This window comes from Eulemur rufifrons, chromosome 7 (genome assembly GCF_041146395.1).
Source record: "Eulemur rufifrons isolate Redbay chromosome 7, OSU_ERuf_1, whole genome shotgun sequence".
Lineage (NCBI taxonomy): Eukaryota > Metazoa > Chordata > Mammalia > Primates > Lemuridae > Eulemur > Eulemur rufifrons.
Genome location: NC_090989.1, coordinates 206,469,436 through 206,487,788, shown reverse-complemented (window position 1 = coordinate 206,487,788; position 18,353 = coordinate 206,469,436). Strand labels below are relative to the sequence as shown.

The following is an 18,353-nucleotide window of genomic DNA, read 5'->3' as shown; positions in this document are numbered from 1 at the left end:
TTTTAAAAAGTAAGCTGAGAATAAACAAAATAATTTTTAAAATCTATTAACAAATGGAAATGACCAGCCACAGCCTTGAAAGATATTTGCAACCTATAAAATTGACAAAGGATTAATATGCAATATATAGAAATGACTCCCACAAATCAATCATAAAGAGGTAAACACTCTAGTATAGAAAAGGGCAAGAAATCTAAGTAGCTTATTACCAAAAAAGGAAAACTGAATGAATAATAAACATAAAAGGAATTCTTCAGGAGTGATGTCAGCAAGATGGCAGAATAGGAAGCCCCAGACCTTGTTTCTCCACAGAGACATCAACTTAACTGTAACATAGTTCCAAAAAGCCTTAATGAAAACTCCAGAAACCAATTAAGTTGCAGTACTGCAGGCAAGCTCAAAATCTGGAATACTGCATTGAAATTAGTAAGAAAAGCTGTTTCATATAAACCATGATAGTCCTTCTTCCAAGCTGGCACAGCTTGGTAAGATTGGGAGAAAAAAATGAGCTTGTAGCTTCTCCATTGGCAGGGAAAGAAGAGGAGGATATGCATCCACAGTTCTAGCTTTTCAGGGGCTGTCCGAGGCACTAGATTCTGTCTTGTCTGAGTTGGAGCACTGATGGGTGCTGGCATAGAGTAGTCTCCCCTTATCTGCAGGGGATACATTCCAAAATACCCAGTGGATGCCTGAAATCACAGATAGTACTGAGCCCAATTTTTGTCAGTTATGACATGTTTCTGTTTATGTCTTCCACCCACAAGTTTAATGCCTTTTCCATCTTAAACTAAGCATTTATCGTGCACTGTGGCTGTAACTTTTGCTGTTTGAGGTGTGGCAGCAAAACTAGCACAAATTTCTGTTTCCTTCTTCACAATTTCACTGATAGGAGATTCATTCTTACAATAGATCTTAGCAACTTAAACATACGATTTTTTTCTTTCCTTATTGAGTCAAGAACGTTTGCCTTTTGACTTAAAGGAAGCATTTTACAGCTTCTCTTTTGCATATCGGAATCTCCAGTATCACTACTATTGCACTCTGGAGTCACTATTAAGTAAAATAAGGGTTACTTGAACAAGGCACAGTGATACTGTGATAATTGATCTTATAACCGATACGGCTACTAAGTGATTAACAGCAGATAGTATATACAACATGGATAGGCTGGACAAAGAGATGATTCATGTCCTGGGCAGGACAGAGTGGGATGGCACAAGATTTCATCACACTACTCAGAATAACACACAATTTAAAACTTATGAATTGTTTATTTCTGGAATTTTCCATTTATTTTTGGACTATGGTTGACCATGGATAACTGAAACCATGAAAACCAAACTGTGAATAAAGAGAGACTACTTTGGTTGCCTTGGGGTCACAGAGAACAAAACAAAGCTTAGAAGTTTGTTGCAGCACCAGAGAACTGACAACTGCATGTGGAGGCTGACACAGCTCAGCAGTATTGGGAGAAAGCGCCCAGCTCAAGGCTTCTCTTTTGGATGGGAAAGAGAGAAATGGAATGTGCACCAATGCTCTGGCTTTTCAAGGGGCTACCAGATGGACTGGTTTCTATCTTGCCTAACTTGGAGCACTTACAGGGAATTGGCATACTTTGGATGCTTGGAGAGTTATAAAGAACAAAAGAGAACTCAGCAGCCTTGTTGCAGCACTAGAGAACCTGCAGTACTACAAACAGACACCAGAGGGATAGAGAAAGTACAACCTCTTGAAAAAGAAATTGAAAGTCTCTCTAATTAGGAAATTACATGCACGAGCCCAGAGAAGACACATGGTTGGAAAAGATTTGAGGGAGTCCCCAAGATCTCTAGGTGGGCTGATTGGTGAAGGTCTTTCCTTGTACAATGCCAGTCCATACAGACTGGAAGAAATGGCTTTTTTAAATGCACAAAACAGCAAAACAAACAAACAGACAACCCAAAAAACAAGATGCACAAAACAGGGAAACATTGCCAAATAAAAGGATCAAATAAATCTCCAGAAACTGACCCCAAAGAAATAGAGATCTATGAATTACCTGACAAAGAATTCTAAATAATTGTCTTAAGAAATGTCAGTGAAATACAAGAGAACATGGATAAACAACTACATGAAATCAGGAAAGCAATGCATAAACAAAATGAAAATATCAATAAAGAGATAGAAACTATAAACAAAAAACCAAACAGATACTCTAGAGCTGAAGAATGCAGTAACTGAATTGAAAAATTGATTGGAGAGGTTCAACAGCAGACTTGATCAAGCAGAATAAAGAATCAAAAAACTTGAAGACAGGCTGATTGAAATTATCACATCAGAAGAGCAAAAAGAAAAAAGAACGAAGGAAAGTGAAGAAATTTTAAGGGACTTATGGAACAACATCAAGTAAAACAATATACACATTATGGAAATCCTAGAATAAGAGACAGAGAAAGAGGCAGAGAACTTATTTGAAGAAATAATGATGAAAACTTTCCAAATCTGAGGAAGGGATTAGACATCCTAATTTAAGAAGCTCAAAGGACTCCAACTAGAATGAACCCAAAGAGGCCCACACCAAGACACATAATAATCAAACTGTCAAAAGTTAACAACAAAGACAGCATCTTGAAAACAACAACAAAAAAAGTGACATACCAGGAAGGTCCTATAAGATTATCAGTGAATTTCTTAGTAGAAATATTACAGGCCTGATGGGAGTGAAAGGATATATATTCAAAGAATAGTGGCGGAGACCAAACCTGCCAACCAAGAATACTGTATCTGGGCAAAATTGTCCTTCAGAAATGAAGGGGAAGGCCAGGCAGGGTGGCTCATGCCTGTAATCCCAGTACTTTGGGAGGCTGAGGCAGGAGGATAGCTTGAGGCCAAGAGTTTGAGACCAGCCTAAGCTACCTAGCAAGACCCCCAACTCTACCAAAAAAAAATGTATAATTAGCTGGGCATGGTGGTGCATGCCTGTAGTTCCAGCTAATTGGGAAGCTGAGGTGGGAGGATTGCTTAAGCCCAGGAGTTCGAGGTTGTAGTGAGCTATGATGATCCCACTGTACTCCAGCCTGGGTGACAGAGTAAGACCTGTCTTAAAAAAAAAAAAAAAAAAAAAACTTCCCCTGATAAACAAAAGCTGAGGGAGTTCATCACCACTAGACCTGCCGTATAAGAATTGCTAAAGGGAATCTTCAAGTTGAAATGAAAGAACACTAGACAGCAACATGAAAACACACAAAAATATAAAGCTCCCTGGTAAAGATAAATATATAGACAAATACAAAATTCCATAATACTGGATGGTAGTACAGTCATCCCTCAGTATCCACAGGGGATTGTTTCCAGGAACCTCTCACAGATACCAAAATCTGCACATGCTCAAGTTCTGCAGTCAAACTGTGTGGAACCTGCAGATACAGTTGACCCTCTGTATCTGGGAGTTGCACATCCTGCAAATACTGTGTTTTTGATCCTTGGTTGGTTGAATCTGTGGATGCAGAACCCACATTTTCAGAGGGCTGACTATACATAAATCACTTTTAATTCTGGTCTAGAACTTATAAAAGCATAAGAAAACTATAAAAACTGTTTAAATAGATATAAAATATAAGAAGATGTATTATGATGTTGGTCACATGAAGTGGGGAGGAGATGCAAATGAGTAGAATTTTTGTATGTGGTTAAAATTAACTTCTCATCAGTTTAAGATAGGTTGGTATAACTCTAAGATATTTTATGTAATCCACATGGTAACAACACAGAAAATAGTTGCAGGAGATGCACAAAGGAAAATGAGAAGGAGATCAAAGCATGTCACTATAAAGCATGAATCACAAAGAAAGGGAACGAGAGAGGAAAATGGGAACAAAATAACCATACAATATATAAAAAAAATTAATGAAATGGAAATAGTAAGTCCTTCCCTATCAGTAATGACTTTCATTTAACAGGTATCTAACTTCCCGTTCAAAAGAGATAGAATTGCTAAATGGATAAGAAAATAAGATCCATCTATGTGATGTCTGTAAGAGACTCACTTGAAATATAAGGACATACATAATCCAAAAATAAAAAGATGGAAAAAGACACATCACACAAATGGTAACCAAAAGAAGGCAAGAATAGGCATACTTAATGTCAGACAACTGTCACAAGAAACAAAGGAGATTATAGAATGACAAAAGAGTCAATTCACCAGGAAGATATAACAATGATAATGAATAGCAGAGCATCAAAATATATGAAGCAAACATTGATAGAATTGAAGGGAGAAATAGACAGTAACACAATAATAATAGGAGATTTCAATATCTCATTTTTAATAAGGATTGATTAACCAGACTGAAGATAAGTAAGAAAACAGCTTGAGTAATGCTATAGACCAATTGGACTTAATAGACATATACGAAATACTCCACCCAATAATAGTAGAATACACATTCTTCTCATGAACACATGGAACATTCTCCAGAATAGGCCCATGTTAGGCCACAAAACAAGTTTTAGTAAATTTAAGAAAACTGAAATCATACCAAGTATTTTTTCAACCACAATGGTGTGAAACTGAAAGTCAATAGCAAAAGAAAAGCTGGAAAATTCACAAATATGTGGAAATTAACAGTCTTAGACAGCCAATGGATCAAAGAAGAAATCATAAGGAATGTAGAAAATAACCTGAAACAAGTGAAAATGTAAACACAACATATGAAAACTTAGGGATGCAGCAAAAGCAGTACTAACAGGGAAGTTTATAGTGGTATATGCCTATGTTAATGAAGAAAGATATCAACTCAACAACCTGGCTTTACATCTTAGGGAACTACAAAAAGAACAGACTAAACCTAAAGTTAGAAGAAGGGAGAGAATAATAAAGATTAGAACAGAAATAAACAAAATAGATAATAGAAAAAAATCAAAACTAAGAGTTGAGTTTTTATAAAGATCAGCAAAATTGACAAACCCTTAGCTAGACTAAGGGGGGAAAAAGAAGACTTGAATAATAAAAATCAGAAATGAAAGAAGAAAAATTACAACTGATGCCACAAAAATAAAAAGGATCATAAGAGACTACTATGAACAATTATATGGCAACAAATTGGATAAGCTAGAAGAAATGGATTAATTTCTAGAAGCCCACAGCCTACAAGACTGAATCATGAAGAAATGAAAAATCTGAACAGACCTATAACTAATAAGGAGATTGGATCAGTTATCCGAAACCTTCTAACAAAGAAAAACTCAGGACAGGATGGCTACATTGGAGAATTCTAGCAAACATTTAAAGAAGAATTAACACCAGTACTTCTCAAACTCTTCCAAAAAGTTGAAGAAGATAGAACACTTCCAAACTCATTTTATGAGGCAAGCATTATCGTGACATCAAAATCAAACAACACTACTACAAGAAAAGAGACAAATATCTTTCATGAAGCTTGATGCAAAAATCCTCAGCAAAATACTAGCAAACTCAACAGTACATTAGAAGGATTATATATCATAACCAAGTGAAATTTATTTCTGGAATACAAGGATGGTTCAACATACCAAATTCAATCAATGTAATACACCACATCAATAGAATGATGAGCAGAAACCACATGATCATCTCAATTAATGAAAAAAAAGCATTTGACAAAATTCAACACCCATTTATGATAAAGCACTGAGCAAGTTAGGAATAGAAGGAAATTACCTCAACATAATAAAGGCAGTATTTGAAAAACCCATAGTTAACATCATATGTAATGGTGAAAAACTGAAAAGTTTCCCTCTAAGGTCAGAAACGAGGCAAGGATATCCTTATCCTCTCTTACCACTTGTATTCTATATAGTACTGCAAATCCTTGCCAGAACAATTAGGCAAGAAAAAGAATAGATATTCAAATTGGAAAGGAAGAAGTGATTTTATCTCTGTTTGCAGATGACATGATCTTATGTGTAAAAACCCTAAAAGATTCCACAAAAAACTGTTAGAACTAATAAGCTATTAATAATTAAGCAAAACTGCAGGATATAATATCAACACACAAAAACCAGTTTCATTTCTATGCACTAACAATGAACAATTCAAAAAATAAATTAAAAAAACAGTTCCACTTAAAATGGCATCAAAAAGAATAACACATTTAGGTTTAAGAATAAAACTTAACCATGGAGGCAAAAAGACCTGTACAATGAAAGCTACGAACATTACTAAAAGAAATTAAAGAAGATACAGATAAATGGAAAGGCATCCCATGTTCGTGGATTGGAATACTTAATATTTTAAAATGTTCATACTGCCCAAAGCAATCTATAGATTCAGTGTAATTCCTATCAATATACCAATGGTTTTTATTAAGAAATAGAAAACATCATCCTAAAGTTTATATAGAATTTCAAAGTATCCCCAAATAGCCAGAAAAATTTTGAGAAAGAAAAGTGTGGAGGCCTCACACTTCCTTTTTTCAAAATATAATAGAAAGCCACAGTAATCAAAACGATATGGTACTGGCAGAAAGACAGACATATTGACCAATGTAACATGATAGAGAGCCCAGAAATCCTCACATATATGATTAAATGATCTTTGACAAGGGTGCCATGGCTATAAGATTGGGGAAGGATAATCTTTTCAATAAATGGCGCTGGGAAAACTGGATATACATGTGCAAAAGAATGAACTTGGACCCTTACCTTACCTTACCTTACGTTATGTACATATATTGTCTCAAAATAGATTAAAGACCTAAATGTAAGACCTGAAACTATAGGAGAAAAGCTTCATGACATTGGATTTGACAATGATGCTTTGGATATGGCACCAAAAGCATAGACAAGAAAAGCAAGAGGAGACAAATAGGACCAGATCAAATTTAAAAGTGTCTGTGCAGCAAAGGAAACAATTAACAGATTGAATGACAGCCTATGTAATGGGAGAAAATATTTGCAAACCATATATCTGGATAAGGGGTTAATGTCAAGAATATATGGAGAACCCTTACAAGTCAACAACAACAACAACAAAAACCCAACCAATCCAATTAAAAATAGGCAATTGACTTTAATATACATTTCTCCAAAGAATATATACAAATAACTAATAAGCATCTGAAAAGATGTTCATCATCACTAATCATCAGGGAAATGTAAATCAGAACCACAATAAGATATCACTTTATACTCATAGGATGGCAGAAGGAATGGAGGGAGGAAGGAAGGAAGGAAGTTAGGAAGTTTATTTTGGTGAGGATGTGGAGTAACTGGAATCCTTGTGCACTGTTGGTGGGAATGTAAAATGGTGCAGCCACTCTGGAAGACGGTATGGGGGTTCCTTTAAAAATTAAAAATCATATGGAATTACCATATGATCTAGCAATCCCACTCTGTGCATATATCCAAAAGAATTGAAAACAGAATCTCTAAGAGATATTTGCACACCCATGTTCATTTCAGCTATATTCACAAGATCCAAGAGGTAGAAGCAACCTATATGCCCATCAGTGGATGAACAGATAAAGCGTGGTAATATACACACAATGGAAGGTTATTCAGCCTTAAAAGGAAGGCAATCTTGTTATATACCAAAACATGGATCAACTTTGAGGACATTATGCAAAATGAAATAAACCAGTAACAAAAGACAAAATACTGCATGATTCCATTTCTATGAGGTATCTAAAGTATTAAAACTCTCAGAAACAAAGTAGAATGGTTGCGAGAGGATAGGAGGAAGGGGGAAAATGAGAGTTGTTTGATGGAGATAGAGTTTCAGTTTTATAAGATGTAAAAGTTCTAGAGATCTATTGCACAACAAGGGCATATAATTAACACTACTGCACTGCATACTTAAAGATGGCTAAGATGGTAAATTTTATATTAGGTGTTTTTTTTTTTATCACAATTTAAAAATATTCTTTAAACTCCTATTTTCAAGAAAATGTAAACTACAACATTAGTGAGACAGCCATCAGATTATTGTGAACTCTAGGATGTTGCTGATGTGCACATAAATAAATAGGCCCAACTACTTTGGAGAACAAATTGATCTTACTGGAATTTGGGTTTCTCCATGAGCACTCTATTTACTGTAGCCTGCCTCAAGTATTTGTGGGGAAGATGCATTGTTCGTTGGGATTGCCAGTCAGTTGTATTCTGGGCATAAGAGCCCCACCCCCCCCCAGATTTCCTGGGGGTCAATAGCCGTTGGGTGCTTTCTTCTCCTCCCAAGACTCCTTCCTTCCTGTTGGAGACAGGACATTTCTGTTGTCTCTTGCTTGGGAGCAATGGATAAGAAGGAAGTGTTTATGAGGGCCTAGGCAGCTGGTTGCTGTTAATTGCAGTAGCCTAAGAAATTGTCTTGTTGGCTGCCAGGTTGCCTCCTGGTCCTTGAATTCACTCCCAATGTAACTGTAAGAGAGTGGTCCTCTCTTGCAAGCTTTGGGGCTGTGGTATTTTCCTTCAAAAAAAGATCCAACCTACCTACCATTTCAAGCTTTTCTCATAATTTATGGATCACCAAAAGTTCCTCTGTTTTATAGTTTTTTATATTTAGTTATAAAAATTCTCCCCATCATTTCTAGGAGTTGGGAGTATAACGTGAATGCTAGGACATTTATGTGCTTAGTTCAACACTTGATTCTGTCTCTTATGTTACATTTTCTTCCTATTTTCTCTTGACTAGATTATGAGAATTACCTTTCTTCATGGGTCTTCCATTTTAGTCCTCAGGATCTATAGAAGTTCTCTACACCAGAGCTATTCAAAGTGCAGTTTTTGGAATCAGCAGCATGAGCATCCCTGGGGGAGAGGCCAAGGAATCCTTTTTTTTTTTTTTTTTTAACATCTTTCCAGATGTTTCTTATGTACACTAAAGTTTGAGAAATGCTTGCTGCTCTACACTGCTTCTTTACTAGCATTTCCCAGAACTAGATATTAGTCCCCAGTAACAATCTGAATACTTTAAGGTGGCATGACGGAATTGTTATGTAAGGTTTTTATTTTTGTTGACAAATTCCTATAAAGTGTTATTAGTTTAGCTACATTATTTTCTTGATAATCAGTAGTGAATTCTCCTGGAGATAATTTTTTTTGTTGAACTACACATAGTGATCTGTTCTTACGGGGTGAACCGTTTGTCTTTTCTCCTCAAATACTCACCTTTTATAAAATTCACTTCTCATTCTTTACCACTTGCCTAAATGGCAGAGGTACCTTCAAGAACACTCACCTTCCATAATGCTCTATCATTATTCTTTTACTCACCACCATGGTGGTTTTAGATCTAAAATTAATTAATGTATTTTCCAATCCATCATCTAAGGGGTTAACAAAAAAACACATTTAGCTTGAGTTGTAAATATCTTTTATTTTTGGAATAGAATATATGAGCTTACTGGCCAGGATGGGAAAGGTAGGTGTGTGTGTGTGTGTGTGTGTGTACGCGTGTGTGTGATGAAGGATACTTTTTAAGTGTGTATTTTGCACAGAGCCCGGCAGAATATTTTGCAAGAGTTAGGGCTGGATGGATGTTTGTTCATTTGAAGGGTAGGCCTAAGAGCAGTGTGTGTGCATCACTCATCCAGAGTCTAAAATAAAGAAGTAAGCAGATGGCAGTCTTGCCTTCCAGCCCTGACGCATTGATCCTCCTCCCTGAAAGACCTGTGAGTGCAACTTTTTTCTCATCTGAAAAGAAAGAATGAGAAGAGTTAGAGACTATCACTGGTGACTGGATGGGTAGAAAGACTGTGGCACTGAGGACATTTATCAAGCACTGAAGTTCATGGCTACAGATTGTATCTGCTAATTAGGCTGAAAAAGATCCAAAATAATTTTCCTGAAAAATTTTAAAGTCTCATGTAAACTTAGTTCTTGGGTCTACCAAAACTCAGGCCAACTGATAACCTTCCAAAGGGCTTTAAGGTGCTCATGGCCTTTATGGCTCCTTTTTTGCTCTGAAGCTTGTCAGAGCATAGAGATCCAAGTTCAAGTGGAGAGTTATGCAACACTTTCCAGACTGGATTACGCTAAGCATTAAGTCTTGACTGAGCGCCAGAGCAGCACTTCCAAATGATTTCTGCACAAGAACTCAACTGCAGAAGGCTCGATGGTAACCATATACTGCTGGGAACGTCCGTCCTGTGTGGTTGTACTGTAGCCTCCAAACCATCTGCAGCAAACCCTAGGACTACAGGATAAACTGACAATGCTCAGAATGTCGCTCCTTCTAGACGGTTTGTAGCAAAGAACAGGATAGAATTTAAACATTCTGTCACTGAATTGTTGATTTTACTTGGTGGCAAGTGAAACTCTATTTAAAATGCTATGACAACACCATTTATCAGGCCTCTAAAAATAATGTGAAAGGGAACTAAGCCGATTTTCCAACTTTTTTGTTCCTCTGACAATCTGTGCATCTGAATTTATGAGATCAATGTCTGTATTTTTATGAGGCTTTTTGAATCTTTAGAAATGAACTTTAAACATTCAAGTGGTGAAAAGTGAAATAAAATGTATATATAGATGCCTTCTAGAAGGAGAAAAACAGCAAAATAGCATAGCATTACAGTACTTAAGTTTGAGTGTTTTTGGCTGCTTAAACATTTGAAGTCATACCAGTGAAAGAAAAGGAATGATAAAACTCAGATTCATAAGCGGATGGGAATATCCTGGATTTAAGCATATACCAGCAAGCAGTTTGCCCGCTATGCCGTATTCTGATTCAGCTTTTCTGATTTGTACATCTTAAAAATGTACGGGTAACTTCAGATATGTAGGAGAAAGTTATGTAGTATTATGATACATATCTTAAATATTATTGTAACTAATGACTGCAGCAACCGTAATGGCTCCAGCATGTTTGGCAGCTATCTTTCAAATGTTACCACTACCTGGATTCATGAAATCAGTGTCTGCTTGAGACAAGAAAATATATTTGGTTGAATTTATAATTCACCAGAGAACTGTGGACTTCAGAGTTCTGAGTGTCACACAAGCTTTTAGGGGTCCAAGTTCTTTTCTGGATACCGAACAGAAAAGTTCATTGAGAGACTCAAAGAGCATGTCACACATGAAATTGCTTTTTAAATTCAGTCTTCTAATAGGTATAAATGAACTCAATCCAAAAATTATATATGGGCTCAACACATTCAGAAAAGTGTGTGGACTCTGGAAAAAAATTTGTAATATCTTGTTGAATTCTAAATTCTTTAAAGAAAAGACTCTCTGGTAAACATCATTCAATAGAGCAAATTAGAAATGTACCAGATGTGTCAGTTTCCAGGGGACATTCTGCTAGCACAGGGATCTCAAATTCTTGGTAAATTCAGTTAAGAATTTTTCTAATTATGTGGTAGATTTGCTTTGACTAGGAATACCTGAACTGCCAACCAACTTCATTGCCATTTTATCCCTGCTGCTCTTTCCAGCCAGTTCCCAGCATGGACATCCTTTAGTGGACTTGCCTCTGTGTCAGGGAATTTGCCCATGTTGTTTTTGAAAAACAAACATCCTTAACAAAGAAACAATTATGAACTGGGGAATGAAGCTGCTTCCAAAATGGCACAATCTCGCACAAAGGGAAGTTTTTAAGCTGTAAAAAGTGTATCAACTGATATCATCCAGCGGACTCTCCTAATTGTGGTCAGGAGAGTTTATATGCTTTTTTGAACTGTCTTCTCCTGTCCAAAGGTGACAAAATGAAAAGCACAAATACTTCTACAGAAATAGTCTGAAAAGAGACTGGTACAAATCATGAAAAAAGTATAAAAAGATATAAAGGGAAAAAATACTCCAGAGAAAAATAAATACTAAGCAATCTCAGGCTTATTAGAGGTGATAGGTTTTTCATGAGCTACTCTTGTATTTTGGAAACAAAAAACAGAGGCAGGAAATAACTCCTTTTTTGTAACTATCATCTCTTCATTTTTAGTATTTTACTAGGTAACATTGTATTTTAGTTTTTAAAACTTTAATTATAAAATACTTAAGACATATAGAAAAACTGTGTGTCCTTTGCCCAGATTTTACAATGCTATTCTAAAATAGAATGCTATACACATTCTATTAATATTTGTATTTGATCTTTTTAAGGAAATAAAATATTTCAATTACAGTTGAAGCATCCTTCTCCCATTCCATTTCTTCTTCCCCTCCCCTGAAGTAAGCACATTCAAGAAATAGACGTAGATTCTTTCTGTCATGTTTTAACACTTGTCAACGGGAAAGAAGCCGAACTCTGTAAAATAATTTAAAGAGGTTTATTCTAAGCCGAATTTGAGGAACATGGTCCAGAGCCATACCCAAGAAACCTTGAGCAAGTGGACTTGCTGTGGCTGGGTTACAGTTTGGTTTTATACATTTTAGAGAGACAGGGATTACAGGTAAAGTCATAAATCAATACATGGAAGGTATATATTGGTTTGGCCTGAAAAAGTGGGACACCTTGAAGCACGGGCTTGCAAGTTATAGGTGGATTTAGTTAACAATTGGCTGAAAGAGTTAGGCTTTGTCCAAACATCAGGAATCAGCAGAAAGGAATGCTTGAGTTAAGATAAGGGTCTTCTATCTTTCATGTGATGCTATACCAGAATCAGGTAAGAAAGTAAACCGCATCATAAAAACCTATTTACTGAGATTTTTATCATTTGTAGACGTGACTCACCAGGCCTGCTTAGAAAAAGGAATTTGGGCAAAAGAAAAAGATCAGAGTTTAGTCCTTCTCAGAAGCTAAGTAGGGTCAGGCCTGGCTAGTACTTAGATGGGAGAGTTTAGTCTTCAGACTTTACTTCATATATATCTGTATTGCTGTGAGTGTTTTAAAACTACATAAGTAATGGCATATTGTGGAATTTTTTTGCAACTTGCCTTCTTCATTCATTACTATATTTTTGAGATTTATATTTGTATACTATAAGTCTAGTTCATTTAAACTGCCATATAGCATGTCATTCTGTAAATAAATAATCATTTATTCATTTCTGCACAAATGTTCAGCAAGATTGAATCTACCCTTTACAGACAGTTCTGTGTAAGTCTTCTTAACCTAACAAGAGGAAATAGTAGCAGAATACTACTGATTGTTCTCCAAAGAGGTGGTTCCAATTTGTCTATGTTCTCATCAAAAACATCCTGGAGCTCTTTTTTCTCCATAATCTGGTGGATGTCTCACTGTAAATTCAATGTTGTAGTTTGCATTGAATGAACTACTAAAGAATTAGTTAGGGTTGAAAGTGGTTCTCTATGGAGATCAGAAAATGGGGGTGGGAGTACCCTTTCAAAAGCTGCTATTTTCATAAGCTTTGAAGAACTATTTGACTGTTTATACTTGCATCTGTAAATTTGATAAAGGTAAAGACTGAGTTAAAGAACAAAAGAATATGCAAGGCTCCTACAGTGGTCTACAAAAGCTTCTCTGACTTTTCCTCGCACGTTCACTGTGGTGGAGCCACCTTGGCATCCTTGTATTCAGATAGTCAGGACCTTTGCATTTGCTTTTTATCTTCCTGCAACATTTTTCTGCTAGATAGATACAGGGTTTGTTCATACACTTCCTTTACATCTCTGCTCAAATGTCACCTTCTCAGTAAATTCCTGGCACTTCTTAACCCCTCAATGTATTTTTCAGCATGACACTTAATATCATCTGGCATTTTATTGTTTCTCTCCCTTACTAAGCTTTGTTATCTTTGCTCCTGTATCACGAACACCTCAAATAGAACTTTGACTATTGTAAGGGATCAAAAAATATTCATTAAATGAATAGATACGACAAACATGCACTAATTTAAAAACAAATTCTCTGAAGAGGAAATGCAAGTGGGTAACAATTACTAGGTCTCAGAAGTTATCAGGAAAATGCAAATTAAAGCAATGGAATAACAATCTTTGTCTACCAATTTAGCAAAAAATAAAAACAATAATATCATTGACAAGGGTGGGAAAGTAAATTGGTATAGTCTTTTGGAAGACAATTTAATATGCAAATACTCATGTGGGCACAGCTAGGGACGTGTAAGGATACCACTGCAGCCTCAGTGTAGTGAAACATTAGAAGCAACCTCAATGCCTATTAACAGATACATTGTTAAATTACAGAACATACATATTTTCATTCTTTTTTATGGAAGTAGTATAATATACATATTTTCTAATAGGCAGCAAGTTTTAAAAAAATAGGAACAGCTGTATGTTCTATATTGTGGTAGCACTTGTGTTTCACAAAACACAAGACCAAATTTCTATGTTTATTATTACATATGAAAATATCTAGAAAAAAATCTAATAGCCTACACCCAAAACTTTCATTTTATTAACCTCTAATTCATTTAATATGTAGTTCTTGAGCATGTAGTGTGTGTTAAGGTGTTGTCTCGAGGTGCAAGGAATAGAGCAGTGGGCAAAGCAGAAAAAAGTACCTGTAGGAGGAGACAGACCATGAGCAAGATACAAGGAAATACCTCACAGGTCGGTGGTGAAAAGTGCCAATGAAGAAAGTAGAGCAAGGGTGAGAGAGCAGTTGACGCTCTGCCATCCAGTGGTGCTTTCCGTGGGAATGCACACATCCTGTGAATTTGCGCTCATACTGTAGCCACTGGCCTCACGTAGCTCAAATGAGCACTGGAAATGTGGCTAGTGCAACTGAGGAACTAGATTTTTAATTGTATTTCATTTTAATTCATTTAAATTTAAATTGCCGCACATGTTGGGCAGTACATTGATATGGGATGATCAGGGAAGACCTCACAAAGCAACCCGTGAGCTAAGGCCTGTGTGAAATGAGGGAGCTAGCCATGTGTCACAGGCAGAATGAACAGCAGGACCTTATTTGGAGCAGTCAGAGGTAGAACAGATGAAGGGAGGAGTGGAAGGAGAGGAAGCCAATGAAATAGAAGGTGGCCCACCCTGGAAGGCCTTGGTGGCCAGTATAAGACTTTGCTTGTTCTCTGCATGAGGTGGGAAGCCATGGCAAGACTTTGAGCAGACAGGTGACTTGATCTGAATTTTTGAAGAGTTGCTGAAACTGTTCTGATCATAAGCCATAGGAATGAGTGCAGGAGCAAGAAGACAGGAGGCCACTCCATAACCCAGGCTTGACAGTAGTGGAGGCCATAGGTCGGAGGGTAGTAATGGAGGTGTTGAGAAGAGGTCAGATGAGTTGACAGTATTTACTGCTGGATCAGGTAAAGGCATGAGAGGAATCAGGGTTTGGGCCTGAGCAAATAAAGTAGAGAGCACTAGGGAAAGAGAACATTTGGGAAAGGAATTCAAGAGTTCTGTTTTGGACATGGTAAGTTGGAGGTGTCTGTAGATAGTTATACCAAACAAAGTCCTGGCAGTGAGTGATATTGAAATGGGAATGGCAGCTAAAGGGTTTCTTCCTAGAGAACTGATTAAAAGAGAAGAGTTCATAGATGGGTGTTAGAGTAGTTCTTTATGTTAGGGGCAAAACAGATGACCTGTCAGTGACCTTTTCAGCATGAAGATTTTATTTTATTTCTTTCATAGAATGGCTCTGGAACGAGTAACGTCCTTGTCACGAGTCTGTGTCCCACTTGTTACTCTGCCAGATGTTGAACCCCTGGTGGAGGCTCTGCTCACCTACCATGGACATGAACGTCAGGAAATCCTCTGGCCTGAGTTCTTTGACGCCGTAAATGAGGCATTTTTGCAGTAAGTGATATTCATTTCTCCTATCATCCAACTTTGTTTTTCCTTTTCTTAGAATGCTTCAGTGTGTTGGAAATGCTATACAACAGCAGTTTTCAAACATTTTGACCTCCATACCTCTTTAAGCTCTTAAAAGTTATTGAGTATACCAAGAGCTTTTTTTTTTAATGTGGGTATGCCTATCAATATTTACCATATTTGAAATTAAAACAAATTTTAAAAATATTCCTTCATTTAGAAACAATAATAAATCAGGCCGGGCACAGGATCACACCTGTAATCCTAGCACTCTGGGAGACTAAGGTGGGAGGATTGCTTGAGGCCAGGAGTTCAAGACCAGCCTGAGCAAGAGCAAGACCTCGTTTCTACAAAAAAATAAAGAAATTAGCCAGGTGTGGTGGTACATGCCTGTAGTCCCAGCTACTCAGGAGGCTGAGCTAGGAGGATCACTTGAGCCCAGGAGTTTGAGGTTGCAGTGAGCTGTGATGAGGCCCAGCCTGGATGACAGAGCAAGACTCAAAAAAAAAAAAAAAAAAAGAGAGCGAGAGAAAGAAAGAAATATAATAAATCAATTACGTGTTAACAAAATAGCGTGTTTTTATGAAAAACAGTGATCTTTTCCAAGGCAAAAAAATTATGTGACAAGAGTGGCAGTATTTTTACATTTTTGCGAATCGCATTGTCTGATATGAGATAGCTGGATTCTCGTATCTGCTTCAGCATTCAGTCTGGTAGGATATATTATTTTGGCTGAAATATATGAAGAAAATCCGGCCCCACATAGATATATAGTTGGAAAAGGCAGTAATATTCTAATAGCCATCTCAGATAATTGTGGATGTTTTGTTTTGGTACCACCAAAATTTGAAAATGGTCATTTTTTAGAGGTTAGTTGCAATGTGGAATCTGAAATTATATCACTGAATTTTTCATACTGTGTTACATTAAAACACCTGTGGGTCTGTTTTGCACTTTTAGTGGATCTTTACCTATACATTTTTCATTAGGGAATATCTCAATGGAATCTTGGTTCATTGAATTATGCAGATCTTTCAAATATTGACACATTTCACTATACAATATCGAAACTTACAATCATGGCTATCACCACCAGTCTCATCAGAAATATCTTTAGGTACTGGAAAGCTGTTAAGCTCATGTTGGCAGGCACAGATTTTCCAAGATTTTAATTTCTCCTTAAAAGCTCAAATTTATCATAGGATACAAATGCTATCACGTAGTTGTTTTCCTTGAGATGATTAGGTCACTTTGCTAATTTTTGAGAAAATATGTGCCAGATACCACAGTGTGAATAACCATTGCTTGTGTGCTAGTCATTCTTTCAAGTAAATTTCCATGGGGAAAAAAGAGTGATCAGGTGGGCTCACAGCTCAAACGGTTGGATAAGTGCTTTTCTCTAGACGACCATCGTATTTTGATGAAGCACAAGGGCTTTATGCATACTTTCCTTTTCACCATACAGAATCTATTTTTAAAAATGTTCTCCTGGTCGGGCGAGGTGGCTCACGCCTGTAATCCTAGCACTCTGGGAGGCCGAGGCGGGTGGATCGCTTGAGCTCAGGAGTTCGAGACCAGCCTGAGCAAGAGCGAGACCCCTGTCTCCACTAAAAAAATAGAAAGAAATGATCTGGACAGCTAAAAATATATATAGAAAAAAATTAGCCGACCATGGTGGCACATGCCTGTAGTCCCAGCTACTCGAGAGGCTGAGGCAGGAGGATCGCTTGAGCCCAGGAGTTTGAGGTTGCTGTGAGCTAGGCTGACGCCACAGCACTCTAGCCCGAGCAACAGAGCGAGACTCTGTCTCAAAAAAAAAAAAAAAAAAATGTTCTCCAGAGTGAGAATTTAATAAAATCAATATTTTATACTGTTCATCAAACATTCTTATGTAAAACTGGAGGTATTTTTACTGTGCATGTGTGGCAGTGAAGAATATGATGGTGACGAGGCCCTCCTTTGATCCACAGTGTTACTCACTGTTGTATTTGCAGTATCAGTGCAAATAGTTATCAGAGCCCAGTTGTTCCAAGAAAAACCAAAATAATTATTCAATACTTGAAGTATTTCTTATCACTTGTGTGTGTGGCCGAGTTTCACATAAAAGATCTTCTTCTATGCTTAGTTGGTGCTGATACCAGACAAATATAAGCAACACAGAAGGTTCTGTTATAAGGTGTAACTGTACTCATTCTGTGGATGAGATACTAATTTATCACATCTACATTTAAATTATTTAATTCCTTTTTGTTTAGACTCTGAATGATTGGTCTCAAATTGATGCTGCAATTAACTTGCACCATAATAGTATTTCACACATTATGTTGCATAAGACACAATAAGGTAAATCATTAACATCTGTAAAGCCAAGGGAAAAATAACTTTCCTAATATTTTTGCTTTTTATTTACAGTTTAGCCCACTTTCTCTGGAATAGATGTCTCCATCTCATGAGTCAGAGAATTCTCTGATGTGTCAGTTTTATCTTTTCCTGATGAAACAGCTGTGGGATGAAAAAGGAAATCTTTTAATCTTCCTTTTTAAATATAACAATCCATTCTTAAATATAAGAAAATATGCTATAAATTTCATTTTTATAGTATATTTAACAATTTAAAATATTGTTAAATTATATAATAATCTAAAATATGTATTAAAATATATAAATATAAAATATACATTGTATTTGTATACATAAAAATA

At 36.5% G+C, this 18,353-nt stretch overlaps 1 protein-coding gene across 1 annotated transcript in view; it reads left to right on the top strand.

The window, feature by feature from the left end:
• FANCC (FA complementation group C) overlaps positions 1 to 18,353 on the top strand; it is a 219,736-nt gene that overhangs the window by 154,866 nt on the left and 46,517 nt on the right. The window contains exon 7 of the mRNA XM_069476304.1: positions 15,472 to 15,636. Within this exon, the coding sequence (XP_069332405.1) occupies positions 15,472 to 15,636 (165 nt within the window). The remainder of the gene's footprint in view (positions 1 to 15,471; positions 15,637 to 18,353) is intronic.